Source organism: Schistocerca nitens, chromosome 6, assembly GCF_023898315.1.
Source record: "Schistocerca nitens isolate TAMUIC-IGC-003100 chromosome 6, iqSchNite1.1, whole genome shotgun sequence".
Taxonomy (NCBI): Eukaryota; Metazoa; Arthropoda; class Insecta; order Orthoptera; family Acrididae; genus Schistocerca; species Schistocerca nitens.
The window spans coordinates 449,044,142-449,059,491 of record NC_064619.1 but is presented as its reverse complement, the minus strand read 5'-3'; the positions used below and the strand labels follow the sequence as shown (position 1 = coordinate 449,059,491).

Here is a 15,350-nt window from a genome sequence, read left to right as displayed (position 1 = left end):
AAACCCTGGTGCTTCTATGTCAGAAGTTTGCAAGCATGTACGATCCACAGACGTTGCTGACTTATCCTCTGAAGATTTTGTTGTGCTATTTGGTGGGTCAAATGACGTGTACAAAAACGAAACTCACAAAGCAAAACAAGAACTACAAAGGTGCTTAGGACAGCTGACACACACAAATGTTTTAGTGCTGAACATCCCACACTGGCATGACTTACCATCTTGGTCATGTGTAAATAAAGAAATAATCAGTGCCAACCAACAAATTTCATTTACTTTGCATACATTTCAGAAATGTAGAACTCATAAATGTTAACAATATTGGGTGCAGATTCCACACATTACATGGATTGCACGTTAACAACATGGGGAAAAAACTGTTCATCAGAAAAATTAAAGAAATTATCAACAAGAGGCATCAAACACTCAAAAGCAAAATCATCCTGGATTGCCCCCCCCCCCCCCCCTCAACATCAACAACAACAACAAAAGAAGATACAAGGTGGCTCCAATATTCAGGCACAGCAACAACAATGAATGCAGTAACAGCTCCACCAATTGCAGACCCAGCTCTAACACCACCAGCAATATTATCAACAGTAGGACCAGCAGCAGAATCAACAACCAGACCAGCTGAACATCTAACAGGGGAGCCACACACAGAAGCAAATTCTGCCACAGATGACAATGGAAGAATAACTGCAGTCAGGAAAAGAAAAGCAGTACTTCCAGCACACCTGAATGATTTTTTATTGACAAGATACAGGTAAGTGATCAATTAAATATGCCAAAGTCGGACAATATGCCAAAGTCTAACAAATCTTTTAATTTCATGCTGATTCATCAAAATGTCCAATCATTGCTAAACAAATTAAGTGAACTTGAAATTTTACGTACTGATGAGCTAAAAAACGCTTATGTAATGTGTATAAGTGAACAATGGCTGCCTAAAGATGCAACGTCAGTCACAAAACTTGCAGACTTCAATCTTTCATCATCATTCTCTAGAATTAAATCCAGTCATGGAGGGTCATGTATATTTGTTAAAACTGGTATTGATTATTGTATCATAAAACCCATTGAACAGTTAGCTGAAGAGAAAGTTTTTGAAGTATCCACAGTTGAACTCTCTGCATTAAAATTAATAATTATTTGTGTGTATAGGAGCCCTGATGGGAACTTAAATGATTTCTGTCATCAACTAGCAGCAGCTTTAAATACTACAAAAAAACTTCAAAAAAAAAAACAGTGATCATATGTGGAGATTTTAATATTGATTTTCAAGAAATCTCAAAAGACCAGCAAAGATTAATGGCCCTACTGGAAACATATAACATAAAAGCCGCCATAGATTCTCCTACAAGAGTTACACCAACAACTAACTCAACAATTGATCAGATATTAATAAACACAAATGTAAAGCACAATTTCTGTGGCAGAAATCTTAATACTGGCTTCAGTGATCACTATGCACAATTTATTGCTTTACATGCCCCAAGTGAAACAAATGAGAAAGAGGAACTTGTAAAAGAAACAAGAAAATTCAATAACAAACAAATAAACATTTTTATACAGAGACTAAGTGAAGAAACCTGGTAAGAAGTGTATACTTGTGAAAATACCAACAAAATGTTTGAAAAATTCGTGGAAATCTTCATTTCATACATTGAAGCTGCATTTCCATTGAAAAAAGGAAAATGTCAATATAACTTCAAAAGAACAAATGGATTACAACAGGTATTAGAATCTCTTGTGCAGAGAAAATAAGATTACACGATATAGCAAAGACACAGAACATGCCTCTTGAATTTCATTTGTACCTGAAGAATTACAAGAGGATCCTCGAAAATGTTGTACGGAACGCTAAATCAGTGGCAAATGATAAATACATTGAAAATTCAAAAAAAAAAAAATCTAAAGCTATATGGGAAGTTATAAAAAAATCAAACAACAAGTGAAACTAAACAATATAAAAATATAAACTTATGTTGTGAAGGACAAATGGTTTCTTGCCCAACAAAAATTGCAGAAAGCTTCAACAAATATTTTGCAAACATAAGTGAACAGTTGGTGAGTGGACTGGAAGAACACAACAAAATATCACCTCGATCATCCAATAGTGTGAGAAACGTGTCTACATCATTGTTCCTTTCACCCACAAATACTGAAGAAATTTTATCAATTATAAAAAGCTTGAAAACAGGGTACTCACGTGGAATTGATGGAATACCAATGCAATTATTAAAAAATGCTGTCTTGCCTTAGCTGAACCCTTGACATACTTGTGCAACAGCTCCCTGGCATCAGGAACCTTCCTTTCATGCTTAAAAACAGCAATACTGAAACCACTGCTCAAAAAAGGAAATCCAGAATGTGTTTCAAATTATAGACCAATAGCCCTACTGCCTATATTTTCAAAAATTTTAGAATTTTTTTTTTATAAGAGATTGTCTGATTACCTAAATAAAAATAAAAATTCTCTCTCCCTCACAGCATGGTTTCGGGAAAGGCTATTCAACTGAAAGTGCAATATTTGAATTTCTTAATGAAATCTATACTAAACTGGATGCAAGTGAGTTGTCTTGATTCATCCAAAGCTTTTGATGTCATTGACCATAATGTCCTACTGCACAAGATTGACCAATTAGGAATTAGAGGTATATCCAATTAGTGGCTCAGGAGATACCTATGTGGTCGCAAACTGGTGGTTGAAGTGTAATATAAAGACATACCGATGTGGTCGCAAACAGGTGGTTGAAGTGCAATATACTGACCATAACAAAATCAGGATACGAAAATGTGAAATATGGCTTCCCTCAAGGATCAGTATTAGGACCCATTCTGTTTCTCCTCTATGTCAATGATCTTATGTACAACAAGTATTGGCAAACTACCCTCCAATTTGCAGATGATACAGGCTTCCTTATTAGTGGTAAAACAGAAGAAAAACTAAAAGCCTCCGCTATCCAAACAATGAACAGTGTAGAACAATGGTTCAGCTATAACAAGCTAATTATAAACAAAAAAAAGACAGTAGCACTGAACTTCTATAATCTAAAAGGAAGACACCACCAAACATACAAATAGAACTAAGAGACAGAGTTCTTGAAGGTGTTGACAGCACAAAATTTCTGGGACTCTGGCTCCAGAACAACACAAAATGGGAGGCACACACTGAAAATTTGCAAAGAAAACTAAGCAAAACCTGCTACATGGTAAGCATCTTAAAAACTTGTTGCAGCAAAACCAGCCAGTTAAATGTATACTACTCCTACGTGCATTCTGTAATTAAATATGGCATAATCTGGGGCAATGCAACAACAAATATTAAACTTTTCAAGATGCAAAAGAGAATATTGAGAATTATTGAAGGGGAAAACAATACAAAATCATGCAGACCCATATTCAAAAAACTGTCAGTTCTTCCTCTTCCTTGCATTTTTATCTATGAAACATCAACTTTCATCAAACAATATATTGATAGACACCCAGATATCTTATTAAAAAATGAAGATATACATGCATACAATATAAGGCAAAAATCTAACCATATGAAACAGGTGAGATCATCACTGTGCCAAAAGGGCACTGTACATACTGGGATAAAAATTTACAATAATCTGCCTAACCATATCAAATTAGTAAGTAAACTCAGTAGTTTTAAGGCTGAACTAAAGGCATATTTAATTGATCATTGCTTTTACAGTCTGACAGAATACCTAGAAGCCAAACAACAAAAATAAAGATGCATTATGAATATTCTACTTTGTATGATGTCTCTAATGCATGTTGTATACATGATTCTTTGCTAAATTACTTCAATATCTAGTACTTAGGAATGCAATACAAACTGTATTTTATCTTGTAAAGATCTAACTATGTCCAGTATCCTTGTGTATATTCTATACATGTAGGATTTGAAGGACTAAATAAATAAATGAATAAACAGGAAGAATGATGTGCTAACAAGCCCAATAAATTTATTATTGAAATGTATTATTAAACAATTTTGTAAATTGTAGAAATTTGGATGAGCCAGATTTTTTATATGAATAATTATACAGACAATATTGTATTCCAACAGTAGTGACAAGCACGTTGGAAATTAAAGGAACTTTGGAATATTGAAAAGACAAAATAATAAGAAAATTTTATGTAACAGTTCCGTTAAGGTCCCAGTAGGTTTGGAGTTCCTTCTAATTTTTTAAATTTTCTAATTTTTTCAAAACCAGATAATCTTACAAAACATTCACATTGGGGGATATGTGGCATTTATGCCTCATCACTGCCCTCCTTCATTACATTTTGTTGTTATGTTTTAATGCACAGTACAGGAACATTTAGTTACACTAGGCTAGCATTTAGGTAGGATAACAAGGCAGACTCATCAAAAGATGTGCCAGATGGTCACATGGCATTAGAACAGTTGGGAGAGCAAGAGCTGTATCATACTGGAGCAGACAGAGACAGAGGGGATTAACTTACCATGCTGGGTGCCAAGAAGTGAATCTCCTGTTATTCACACTTACTGTTTAAATATTAACAGACCACTGTGCTGACAATATTACTTGCACTGAGAACTTGTTAACACTAATTTCAATATCACTAAATTCATCAGGAAATGTTAATTACAAATTTTAGTTATTGTCAAGGCTTAATGATGAAAGAATGGACCAATCACAAGTGCGTCCTGAGAGGGCAGGTGCTAGACTGCTAAGATAGATCACCACTGGTCAAAGATCTGTTTGAAAAAAAATTGCTGAGAAATTCCCTAGACGACGCACTTGTACAATGTCGTGTTGATTGAGGATAGCCTATGATTAGTTTTCGAGGTGATAACACACAAAAAGAGAGAATTTATTGTTGAAATTGCCTTGGAAAACACTCATGCAATCTCGTGTTGATTCTAAAATCATGTGAAGCATTTCTGTGACTTTTGCAGTGCTTGAGTAACTAATCATTAATGAACAGGAATCTTGTAATGAACATTAACAATAGACTGCCTCCAGATATCAGTTTACTAATTTTGCAATTAATGAAATAAAACAAAATTCTTATTATGCTTACCATTTAAACCTATCCACTTCTCACACTATTATCCACTGTTTATGGCACAAGCCTAATCATTAATGAACAGGAATCTTGTAATGAACATTAACAATAGACTGCCTCCAGATATCAGTTTACTAATTTTGCAATTAATGAAATAAAACAAAATTCTTATTATGCTTACCATTTAAACCTATCCACTTCTCACACTATTATCCACTGTTTATGGCACAAGCATTAGAGCTTGTGACCAATGGAGAAGAAACCAAGCCGGTCAATGGCTATGGGACATTATTAGAAGACATGAGGTAAGCAAGTTGCCTCCAGTTGTGCTAGGGAACATGATCGCAAACATTTCTTGCTAAAATCCATCATGCTTGTTAATCCCTGCACGACTTTAAGCTGAGAAGTTTCATTTACTGTAATCCACTGTGTAGCTTATGGGGATCGAATCCATATTTACTGTGAGACTACATTTTACCACCAAGCCTAATATTCTTTACACTTGGCACCCCTTGTTTGGGGAAAATACCTTTAAACATTGATTAATTTTAGTAGGATGCATTAAATACTTATAATATTCATTACAGCTCAACCATATTGACTATTTGAAGATTGTGATTACTGGAAATGACTTCTGTCGCAGGGGTGAGGATTATTGCTGACTAAGGAAATAATAATTATGACAGTTGAGCTTATGGTTGTACAGCAATTGCTTCTACATATCGAGAAACTTCTGATTGTTATCCTCTCTTATTCCAGATTGGCATCTGAATTACTGAGACAACTCTGTAGTGGGCAAAGCAATCATCAAGTGGCATATGGTGTTTTGAACCTGGTACTAAAGTTAACAATAAGGTATTAGGACATTTCAATGCGCTGGATAAAAGCTCCTTAAAGCTTTCCTAAAAATGAAACAACAGGCAAGTTTGCCTAACTGCGAGTCACAATGGAGAAAAGGAACATGTAGGACTATCAGCTGTTAATCTTTAAAACATTATCATGCTATTAACTAGAGAGAAATATGGTGCAGAATGGGACGAGTCATCCAAATACAAAGGCAGAGATTTTATCACAACTGACTGGCTACTAAGGTACAAAGCTCTGGTATGAGAAATATCTATCCTACAGAAGATTTAAGATCACAGTAATTCCCATCATGTTGAACAATGGTTGCTACACTAAACACATACATCACCTTGGCTCGCTGCCATCCCTATTATACAACTGTTGTAAAGAAGAGACAAGCAATGACTGCCCAAACAGATACAATACTACAAATCATTTACTATAAAATGTGGTGAATATGGGCTGTTCTCTGTCACATTGCTATACCTAAAAAGAATTTAGAATATATTGTTGTTACATTCATTTTTAACTGAAATGCAGATCATCTTTTAATGCAATGCAATGCAACTTCACTTTACTTTACTTTTCTTTAACTCAACTTTGACAAACATTGTAAAAAGCTGTGTGTGTGTGTGTGTGTGTGTGTGTGTGTGTGTGTGTGTGTGTGTGTGTGTGTGTGTGTGCGTGCGCGCGCGCGTGTATGTGCGCGTGCGTGCGCATGCATGCATAAATACACTCCTGGAAATTGAAATAAGAACACCGTGAATTCATTGTCCCAGGAAGGGGAAACTTTATTGACACATTCCTGGGGTCAGATACATCACATGATCACACTGACAGAACCACAGGCACATAGACACAGGCAACAGAGCATGCACAATGTCGGCACTAGTACAGTGTATATCCACCTTTCGCAGCAATGCAGGCTGCTATTCTCCCATAGAGACGATCGTAGAGATGCTGGATGTAGTCCTGTGGAACGGCTTGCCATGCCATTTCCACCTGGCACCTCAGTTGGACCAGCGTTCGTGCTGGACGTGCAGACCGCGTGAGACGACGCTTCATCCAGTCCCAAACATGCTCAATGGGGGACAGATCCGGAGATCTTGCTGGCCAGGGTAGTTGACTTACACCTTCTAGAGCACGTTGGGTGGCACGAGATACATGCGGACGTGCATTGTCCTGTTGGAACAGCAAGTTCCCTTGCCGGTCTAGGAATGGTAGAACGATGGGTTCGATGACGGTTTGGATGTACCGTGCACTATTCAGTGTCCCCTTGACGATCACCAGTGGTGTACGGCCAGTGTAGGAGATCGCTCCCCACACCATGATGCCGGGTGTTGGCCCTGTGTGCCTCGGTCGTATGCAGTCCTGATTGTGGCGCTCACCTGCACGGCGCCAAACACGCATACGACCATCATTGGCACCAAGGCAGAAACGACTCTCATCGCTGAAGACGACACGTCTCCATTCGTCCCTCCATTCACGCCTGTCGCGACACCACTGGAGGCGGGCTGCACGATGTTGGGGCGTGAGCGGAAGACGGCCCAACGGTGTGCGGGACCGTAGCCCAGCTTCATGGAGACGGTTGCGAATGGTCCTCGCCGATACCCCAGGAGCAACAGTGTCCCTAATTTGCTGGGAAGTGGTGGTGCGGTCCCCTACGGCACTGCGTAGGATCCTACGGTCTTGGCATGCATCCGTGCGTCGCTGCGGTCCGGTCCCAGGTCGACGGGCACGTGCACCTTCCGCCGACCACTGGCGACAACATCGATGTACTGTGGAGACCTCACGCCCCACGTGTTGAGCAATTCGGCAGTACGTCCACCCGGCCTCCCGCATGCCCACTATACGCCCTCGCTCAAAGTCCGTCAACTGCACATACGGTTCACGTCCACGCTGTCGCGGCATGCTACCAGTGTTAAAGACTGCGATGGAGCTCCGTACGCCACGGCAAACTGGCTGACACTGACGGCGGCGGTGCACAAATGCTGCGCATCTAGCGCCATTCGACGGCCAACACCGCGGGTCCTGGTGTGTCCGCTGTGCCGTGCGTGTGATCATTGCTTGTACAGCCCTCTCGCAGTGTCCGGAGCAAGTATGGTGGGTCTGACACACCGGTGTCAATGTGTTCTTTTTTCCATTTCTAGGAGTGTAGTTCAAGTGTACTGGTGGCTATGCATGCATAAAAACCATATAATGAAAGCTACAGTCATTTTCAACATAAGGTTGCTTTACTATTTGCATACCCTTTCCTTGCTTGAATTTGATCACATTTACATTCAGAGCTCTAGGCAAAACTCAGAACCTCCTTAGCCTCAACAGAATAAATCATGTGTTGCTTGTGGGCAAGTACACTGGTACAAAATGAGAAATGAATGTGTCTAAAAACATGACACAGGAAATTCTTATTCGCAAGAGGCACTGTTAGAGAACAATAATTCAAAGGTTTCACTGTAGATGGACAAGGAACAATGTACTGAGCAAGGAAACAACCACATTTTCCTTGTTTAAAGAATATTAAGTTACTAAATACTTGCTCACTTAAAATTTCATATGTGCCAGTATAATTTACACATTTTGCTGAATTTTACATCTGATGGTCCTTCTGAAGGAATGAACCTACTTTGTCAGCTTCAAGGATGGTTCAGTAAATACCTATTTTAGGAATGAACAGCCTATATTTTATTTCTAAAACCAATTATTTGTGTTTTCAGAATAGTGCCTTTTTAAGAATACACAATTTTTCAAACATCCTGCCCTTTTCCTAAGTCCTCCAAACAAAGAAACAGGATTGTGCCCTCTAAAATATGCTCTTCTTGATAATGACCATCTCATTCCAGCCAATTTTTTTTACCCATCAACCAATTTACCTTATTTGGGAACAAGAACAAGTGAAGCACATACAGAGGATGCAGCAGCAATTCATCCTGTTTTGTTGTGACACAAAAAGAAGAAGATAAAGCCTAGTGTGTTCAAAAAATCTAATTAGGTAAGTAATCTACAATGATTTTCATAAATGTCAATCCATGATACAGTTTAAAACAAACAAATAGAACTGAGAACGAGTAGTTAATACAGCAATATGTGATTCTTAATACCTGGCTTAACAGAATTGCTCTCTGACATTCTAAAAATGTAAGCTCTTGCTGCTAAAATTCCTGAATGAAGTTAAAAAAAATGAAATGAAGTTAAGGAAAAGTTTAAAATTAGTTAAAAGCAGCACAGGAAACATTTGCATTTGGGGAAGCAAATACACAACACCAATTTAACAATGGCTTGAAAAAAGCAGTGCAAAAGAGCATGGTCATTCATTAAAACTATTGAAGGTGAATCAGACAGTCCAAATACTAGTACAAATCAATAAGCTATAGGCTGTAAGATCAAAATGATTATCAATAAACTTAATGTAACATGAAAGGATTATCCTAATAACACAAATCTCAAACACAGTCCTGTCAGATCTTCATTTAGTCAAATTAAGGAGGTAGTCAAGAGGAAGCTGCTACAGTTGCCAAAGGCATGAAAAACTGAAATAGTAACTATATTTACAAAGTGTCAAATAACTTATCGAAGAAACTAATACATTATATTGTAGCACCCTTGGGATCCATACCAGGTCAGATTGAAGGAAAGCATCAAAGCAATTCAGAAGTGGGATGGTAATTCTGGACACACACAAGTGTTATGGAGATGCTTCAGGAACTCAAATGGGTATCTCCAGAGGGAAGGTGACATTCTTTTCCAGAAATACTATTGAGAAAATTTAGAGAACCAGCATTTAAAGCTGACTGCAGAACAATTCTGCTGGCTCCAACACATACTGTGCATAAGGACCATGAAGATAAGATAAAAGAAATTAGGGCTCATATGGAGGCATACAGTCAGTCATTTTTCCCTTGTTCTCTTTGCGAGTGGAACAGAAAAGGTGGACTGCAGAGTATGGATGTAGATGTAGTTGTAGGTATTCAATAAATTTATCTCTTGTGGAAAGCTTCTTTCCTGGTCCCAAGGTGAGTCCACTTTTCCAAAAAGGCAGCAAATCTGAGCCTGACTACTACAGACCGATTTCTCTAACACCAGTATTAGTCAAAGTCTATGATAACATGGAGTATCAGTGGATGTTTGAGGACCTAGAACTGAATAAGATGTTAAGCACCTCACACTTTGGTTGCAGGATGCAAAGGTCAGCTGTCCCTTCCGGTCTTAGTGAGAGATAATTTATTGTCATTAAAAGATCATGCTCTCACAGAGATAACCCTTTTGTGATCCAAGCAAATCCTTTGACCATTCTGTTTTGCTCTCACAAGGCAGCAGTTCAAACCTGGTCACATCAAATCTTTATAACTGAAAGAAAATTGTAAGTCCTGGAAGTTAATAACCAGATTCACTTGAGAGGCAATACAGCACCACAGGTAATAAAATTAGGACTATGTCTATTCTGCCCCTCCCCCAGCCCCCACCCCCACCCCATCTCCCTCCCACTCCCAAAAATAAAATAAATTAAAAGAAAAGAAAAAGCATCTGTGATCAGGCCTGAAAGACTTCACGTTGCTGACTGGCTGCTATATTACAGTACATTCTGATGCAGTACGGAAGGGCACGGGTTCAGAACACAGTTCTCCTAGCGACTGTTAGCTCTCCAGACCTTGGAGCCACTGCTTCCTCAGTTGTTAACATGTCAATTTTGGCAATACTCAAATTGAAAATTTTTAGCTGAGAACTATAACAATGACAGTAGGTAACTAGCAAAAGGTGATGTAGTAATTGACCTTCTGCACATACTTACCTCTGTTTAGACACGCCATCCACTTAATTTCCATGACTTTTGTAACTTCTCTACCAACTAGAAATGTAAAGACTCTGACAGGAATTGTACTACCATTATTTAAACGGTTATATATCTCAAAAACCTCAGTTATGTTGCCTGTTACACTATCTGTAATCAGCATCACAGCCTGATTACAGGTCAGTCTTGTACCATTTCCTCCACAGTCACGTTCATTTCTAGACTGTAAAAGAAAATGAACAATAATAAATACAATAAAATAGTCAAACATGAAATATATAAATTTCTCCAGTAGGTATTAAAACAATGACTGGAAAATCGATCACATTGGGCATATAGAATAGGCAGCATTAAGTAATTACATATGGAAGTCAGCACAGCTTTTAGTGTTTCTAAAGAGTGCTTTTACCGTATATTCTGACAAAACAGAAATCTAAATGTTTCCTCTGTGTTATGTAAGTAATAACCAAACCAGGATAAAATGATGTCTTGTGTATACTCTTGGAAAAAGTATGTAGAAGAAAATTAAAACAAGCACTAAGTAAAACTGTGATCATGGTAATCTAGTGGACTGAGCGCTTGACTCTGGCCCTGGAGGTTCCAAATTCATCACAGATAGAGGCAGGGAATTCTCCTCGTTCCAATCCATCCAGGACACACCTCACAAGGGAACCTCCCCATCGCACCCCTCTCAGATTTAGTTATAAGTTGGCACAGTGGATAGTCCTTGATAAACTGAACACAGATCAATTGAGAAAACAGGAAGAAGTTGTGTGGAACTATGAAAAAATAAGCAAAATATACAAACTGAGTAGTCCATGGGTCACATAGGCATCATCATGGACAATGTGAACTCGTGAGCGCCGTGGTCCCGTGGTAGCGTGAGCAGCTGCGGAACGAGAGGTCCTTCGTTCAAGTCTTCCCTCTAGTGAGTATTTTACTTCCTTTATTTCTGCATAGTTGTTATCTGTCCGTTCGTTCATTGACGTCTCTGTTCACTGTAATAAGTTTAGTGTCTGTGTTTTGCGACCACATCGCAAAACCGTGCGATTAGTAGACGAAAGGACGTGCCTCTCCAATGGGAACCGAAAACATTTGATCGCAAGGTCATAGGTCAACCGATTCCTCCACAGGAAAACACATCTGATATATTCTATACGACACTGGTAACGGCATGTGCGTCACGTGACAGGAATATGTTGTCGAACCACCTAACTTGTACACTTGGCAAATGGGTAAAAAGATTCTTCTACCTTGCCCGATTTAGGTTTTCTTGTGGATGTGATAATCACTCCCAAAAAAGTGATGAAAACATAAGAGTTTGTCACATAAACTGAAAATAAAAAATTAAAATTTTCACTCGATGGAAGATTTGAACCAAGGACCTTTCGTTCAGCAGCCGCTCACGTTACCACGAGACCACGGCACTCCTGCGTTCCCAGTGTCCTTGATGTTGCCTATCTTCCCTTGAACTACCCAGTTTGTATATTTTGCTTATTTTTTCACAGTTCCACACAACTTCTTCCTGTTTTCTCAATTGATATGTATTCAGTTTTTCAAGGCCTATCCACTGTGCCAACTTATAACTAAATCTGAGGGGGGTGTGATGGGGAGGTTCCCTTGTCAGTACACTCAGCCTGAACTCAATTGAGTTCCGAGGAACTTTCCTGGAGGTAAAAGACAGCCGGGGCACTGGGCTTGTCAGCTGGTCCCTCCTAGTGCTGTGGCAAAGAAAGGCTGTACTCTACCTATTGTCAGGCCATTAGGCTGGTTGCACACTTGTGCTACACACTTTACGCCTATTTAAAATTAGACTATCACTGAAATAGCTCAGAAAAAAGGCTGCACAAGTAAGCAGCTAAAAACACTGCACAAGGAAGTAGCTATGCAGTAATTGAAACAACTGACTCGTGCAATAAATTTTCAGAATATGACAATATTTTATTTCTCTCCTTAGAATTACTTCAAAATAGTGTAAGGCTGGTTTGAACATCAGTACACTTTATTAGGCATGGTCCTATTGGATGTGCTATGGCCTCACTTTCCTCCAACCTTTGAACTGACTAACACAGAGCAATTTGACATTGTTCATCACATTAAAAATAATTACCAGAAGTGAAAAACAGACAGACAGAAAAAACCCTAGAACCAAATGAGGATTGAACTTTACTTTCAGATATATTACCTGATACATACCGACTGAGCCACACTGCTATATGAAACTGATAATTAATAAATTTTACCAAGCCAAAAATTTTCAATTTTAAAACTGTCTTGATCGAAAGCTGACAACTATTTTAAGAATGTATTATGGACATTAACTAAAGTGTTTTATCCTCCTCCCTCTTTGTATCATGCTAAAAGTGACTGGAAGCTTAAACTCTGCACTCAACATTTTTATAAAAAATATTCACAGACTGAAATTACCCTCTCAACCTCGCCATGCCTTATCTCTCCAGTCATCTACCATCTCCCAGATACCCACCATCCAGCCACAAATGAGCACTCCTCTCATGACTCTGTACCACTCAGGACTGGCGCAACTGAATCACATTCTCCACAATGGTTTCAACCACCTTTGTCATGGTCTGAAAGAAGGAATAAACTACCCACTATCCTTCCCACCCTCCCAAGTGGTATTCTGCCACCCATCAAACCTTCATAATATCCTTGTCCATCACAACTCCACCCCTGCTCCCAATTCATGACTCACATCCCTGCTATAGACCAACATGCAACACCTGCCCCGTATAGCCTCCCACTACCACCTACTCGAGTCCTCTCAAAGGCATCTCCTATCCCATAAAAGGCAGGGCTACCTGTCAAGCAGGTACATGATCAACAAACTAAGATGCAATCACTATTCTGCTATCTACATCGGCATGACAACTAACAAGCTGTCTATCTACCTAAAGGGTCACACCAAAATGTGGCCAAGATATAGTTGGACTGCCCAGTTGCTGGACATACTGCTCACCGGTATGTGTTTCAATTCAATGAGTGCTTCACAGCCTGCACTATCTCGCTCCTCCTTAGCATCAGCAGCTTTTCCAAATTTTGCATGAGGGAACTCTCCCATAATCCCCCCCCCCCCCCCTCCAATCTTGGAGCCTTCATCTGTCTATCCCCTTCCCTGCTCACCTGCTCCCATTCCAGCACTATACAGTCTTCTATTTTGCCAACACAACCACTAGCCTCTTTCCCCTTCTCCACTCCTCTCCTTATCCAATCCCTTCCATACCCCCACCCCCCCAACAGCTATACATAGAAGCTCCACCCTGCCCCCATAGCCTGCAATACCTCCCACACCAGAATCTGCTTTTGTCAGGTGCAGCTGTAGTCCGCAGTACAGCCACAGCGGCCAGAGACAGTGGTCATATGAGTGTAGGAGTTGTGCTAGTGTAAGTTAAGTTGTGTGGTTTTGTGTGTGTGTGTGTGTGTGTGTGTGTGTGTGTGTGTAAAGTAATAATCATATCTAAAAACAAAGATGATGCGACTTACCGAACGAAAGCGCTGGCAGGTCGATAGACACACAAACAAACACAAACATACACACAAAATTCAAGCTTTCACAGCAAACTGTTGCCTCATCAGGAAAGAGGGAAGGAGAGGGAAAGACAAAAGGATGTGGGTTTTAAGGGAGAGGGTAAGGAGTCATTCCAATCCCGCGAGCGGAAAGACTTACCTTAGGGGGAAAAAGGACGGGTATACACTCGCGCACACACACACATATCCATCCACACATATACAGACACAAGCAGACATCTCACAAGCAGACATATTTAAAGACAAAGAGTTTGGGCAGAGATGTCAGTCGAGGCGGAAGTGAAGAGGCAAAGATGATGTTGAATGACAGGTGAGGTATGAGTGGCGGCAACTTGAAATTAGTGGAGATTGAGGCCTGGTGGGTAACGGGAAGAGAGGATATATTGAAGAGCAAGTTCCCATCTCCGGAGTTCAGATGGGTTGGTGTTGGTGGGAAGTATCCAGATAACCCGGACGGTGTAACACTGTGCCAAGATGTGCTGGCCATGCACCAAGGTATGTTTAGCCACAGGGTGATCCTCATTACCAACAAACACTGTCTGCCTGTGTCCATTCATGCGAATGGACAGTTTGTTGCTGGTCATTCCCACATAGAATGCATCACAGTGTAGGCAGGTCAGTTGGTAAATCACGTGGGTGCTTTCACATGTGGCTCTGCCTTTGATCGTGTACACCTTCCGGGTTACAGGACTGGAGTGGGTGGTGGTGGGAGGGTGCGTGGGACAGGTTTTACACCGGGGGCGGTTACAAGGATAGGAGCCAGAGGGTAGGGAAGGTGGTTTGGGGATTTCATAGGGATGAACTAACAGGTTACGAAGGTTAGGTGGACGGCAGAAAGACACTCTTGGTGGAGTGGGGAGGATTTCATGAAGGATGGATCTTATTTCAGGGCAGGATTTGAGGAAGTCGTATCCCTGCTGGAGAGCCACATTCAGAGTCTGGCCCAGTCCCGGAAAGTATCCTGTCACAAGTGGGGCACTTTTGTGATTCTTCTGTGGGGGATTCTGGGTTCGAGGGGATGAGGAAGTGGCTCTGGTTATTTGCTTCTGTACCAGGTCGGGAGGGTAGTTGCGAGATGCGAAAGCTGTTGTCAGGTTGTGGGTGTAATGGTTCAGGGATT

At 40.1% G+C, this 15,350-nt stretch overlaps 1 protein-coding gene across 3 annotated transcripts in view; it reads right to left on the bottom strand.

The window, feature by feature from the left end:
- Window positions 1-15,350, bottom strand: part of LOC126262734 (voltage-dependent calcium channel subunit alpha-2/delta-3-like) — a 374,776-nt gene that overhangs the window by 150,970 nt on the left and 208,456 nt on the right. For all 3 annotated transcript variants that reach the window (XM_049959539.1, XM_049959541.1, XM_049959538.1), the window contains exon 8: window positions 10,685-10,907. In XM_049959539.1, coding sequence (XP_049815496.1) covers window positions 10,685-10,907 — 223 coding nt within the window. The remainder of the gene's footprint in view (window positions 1-10,684; window positions 10,908-15,350) is intronic.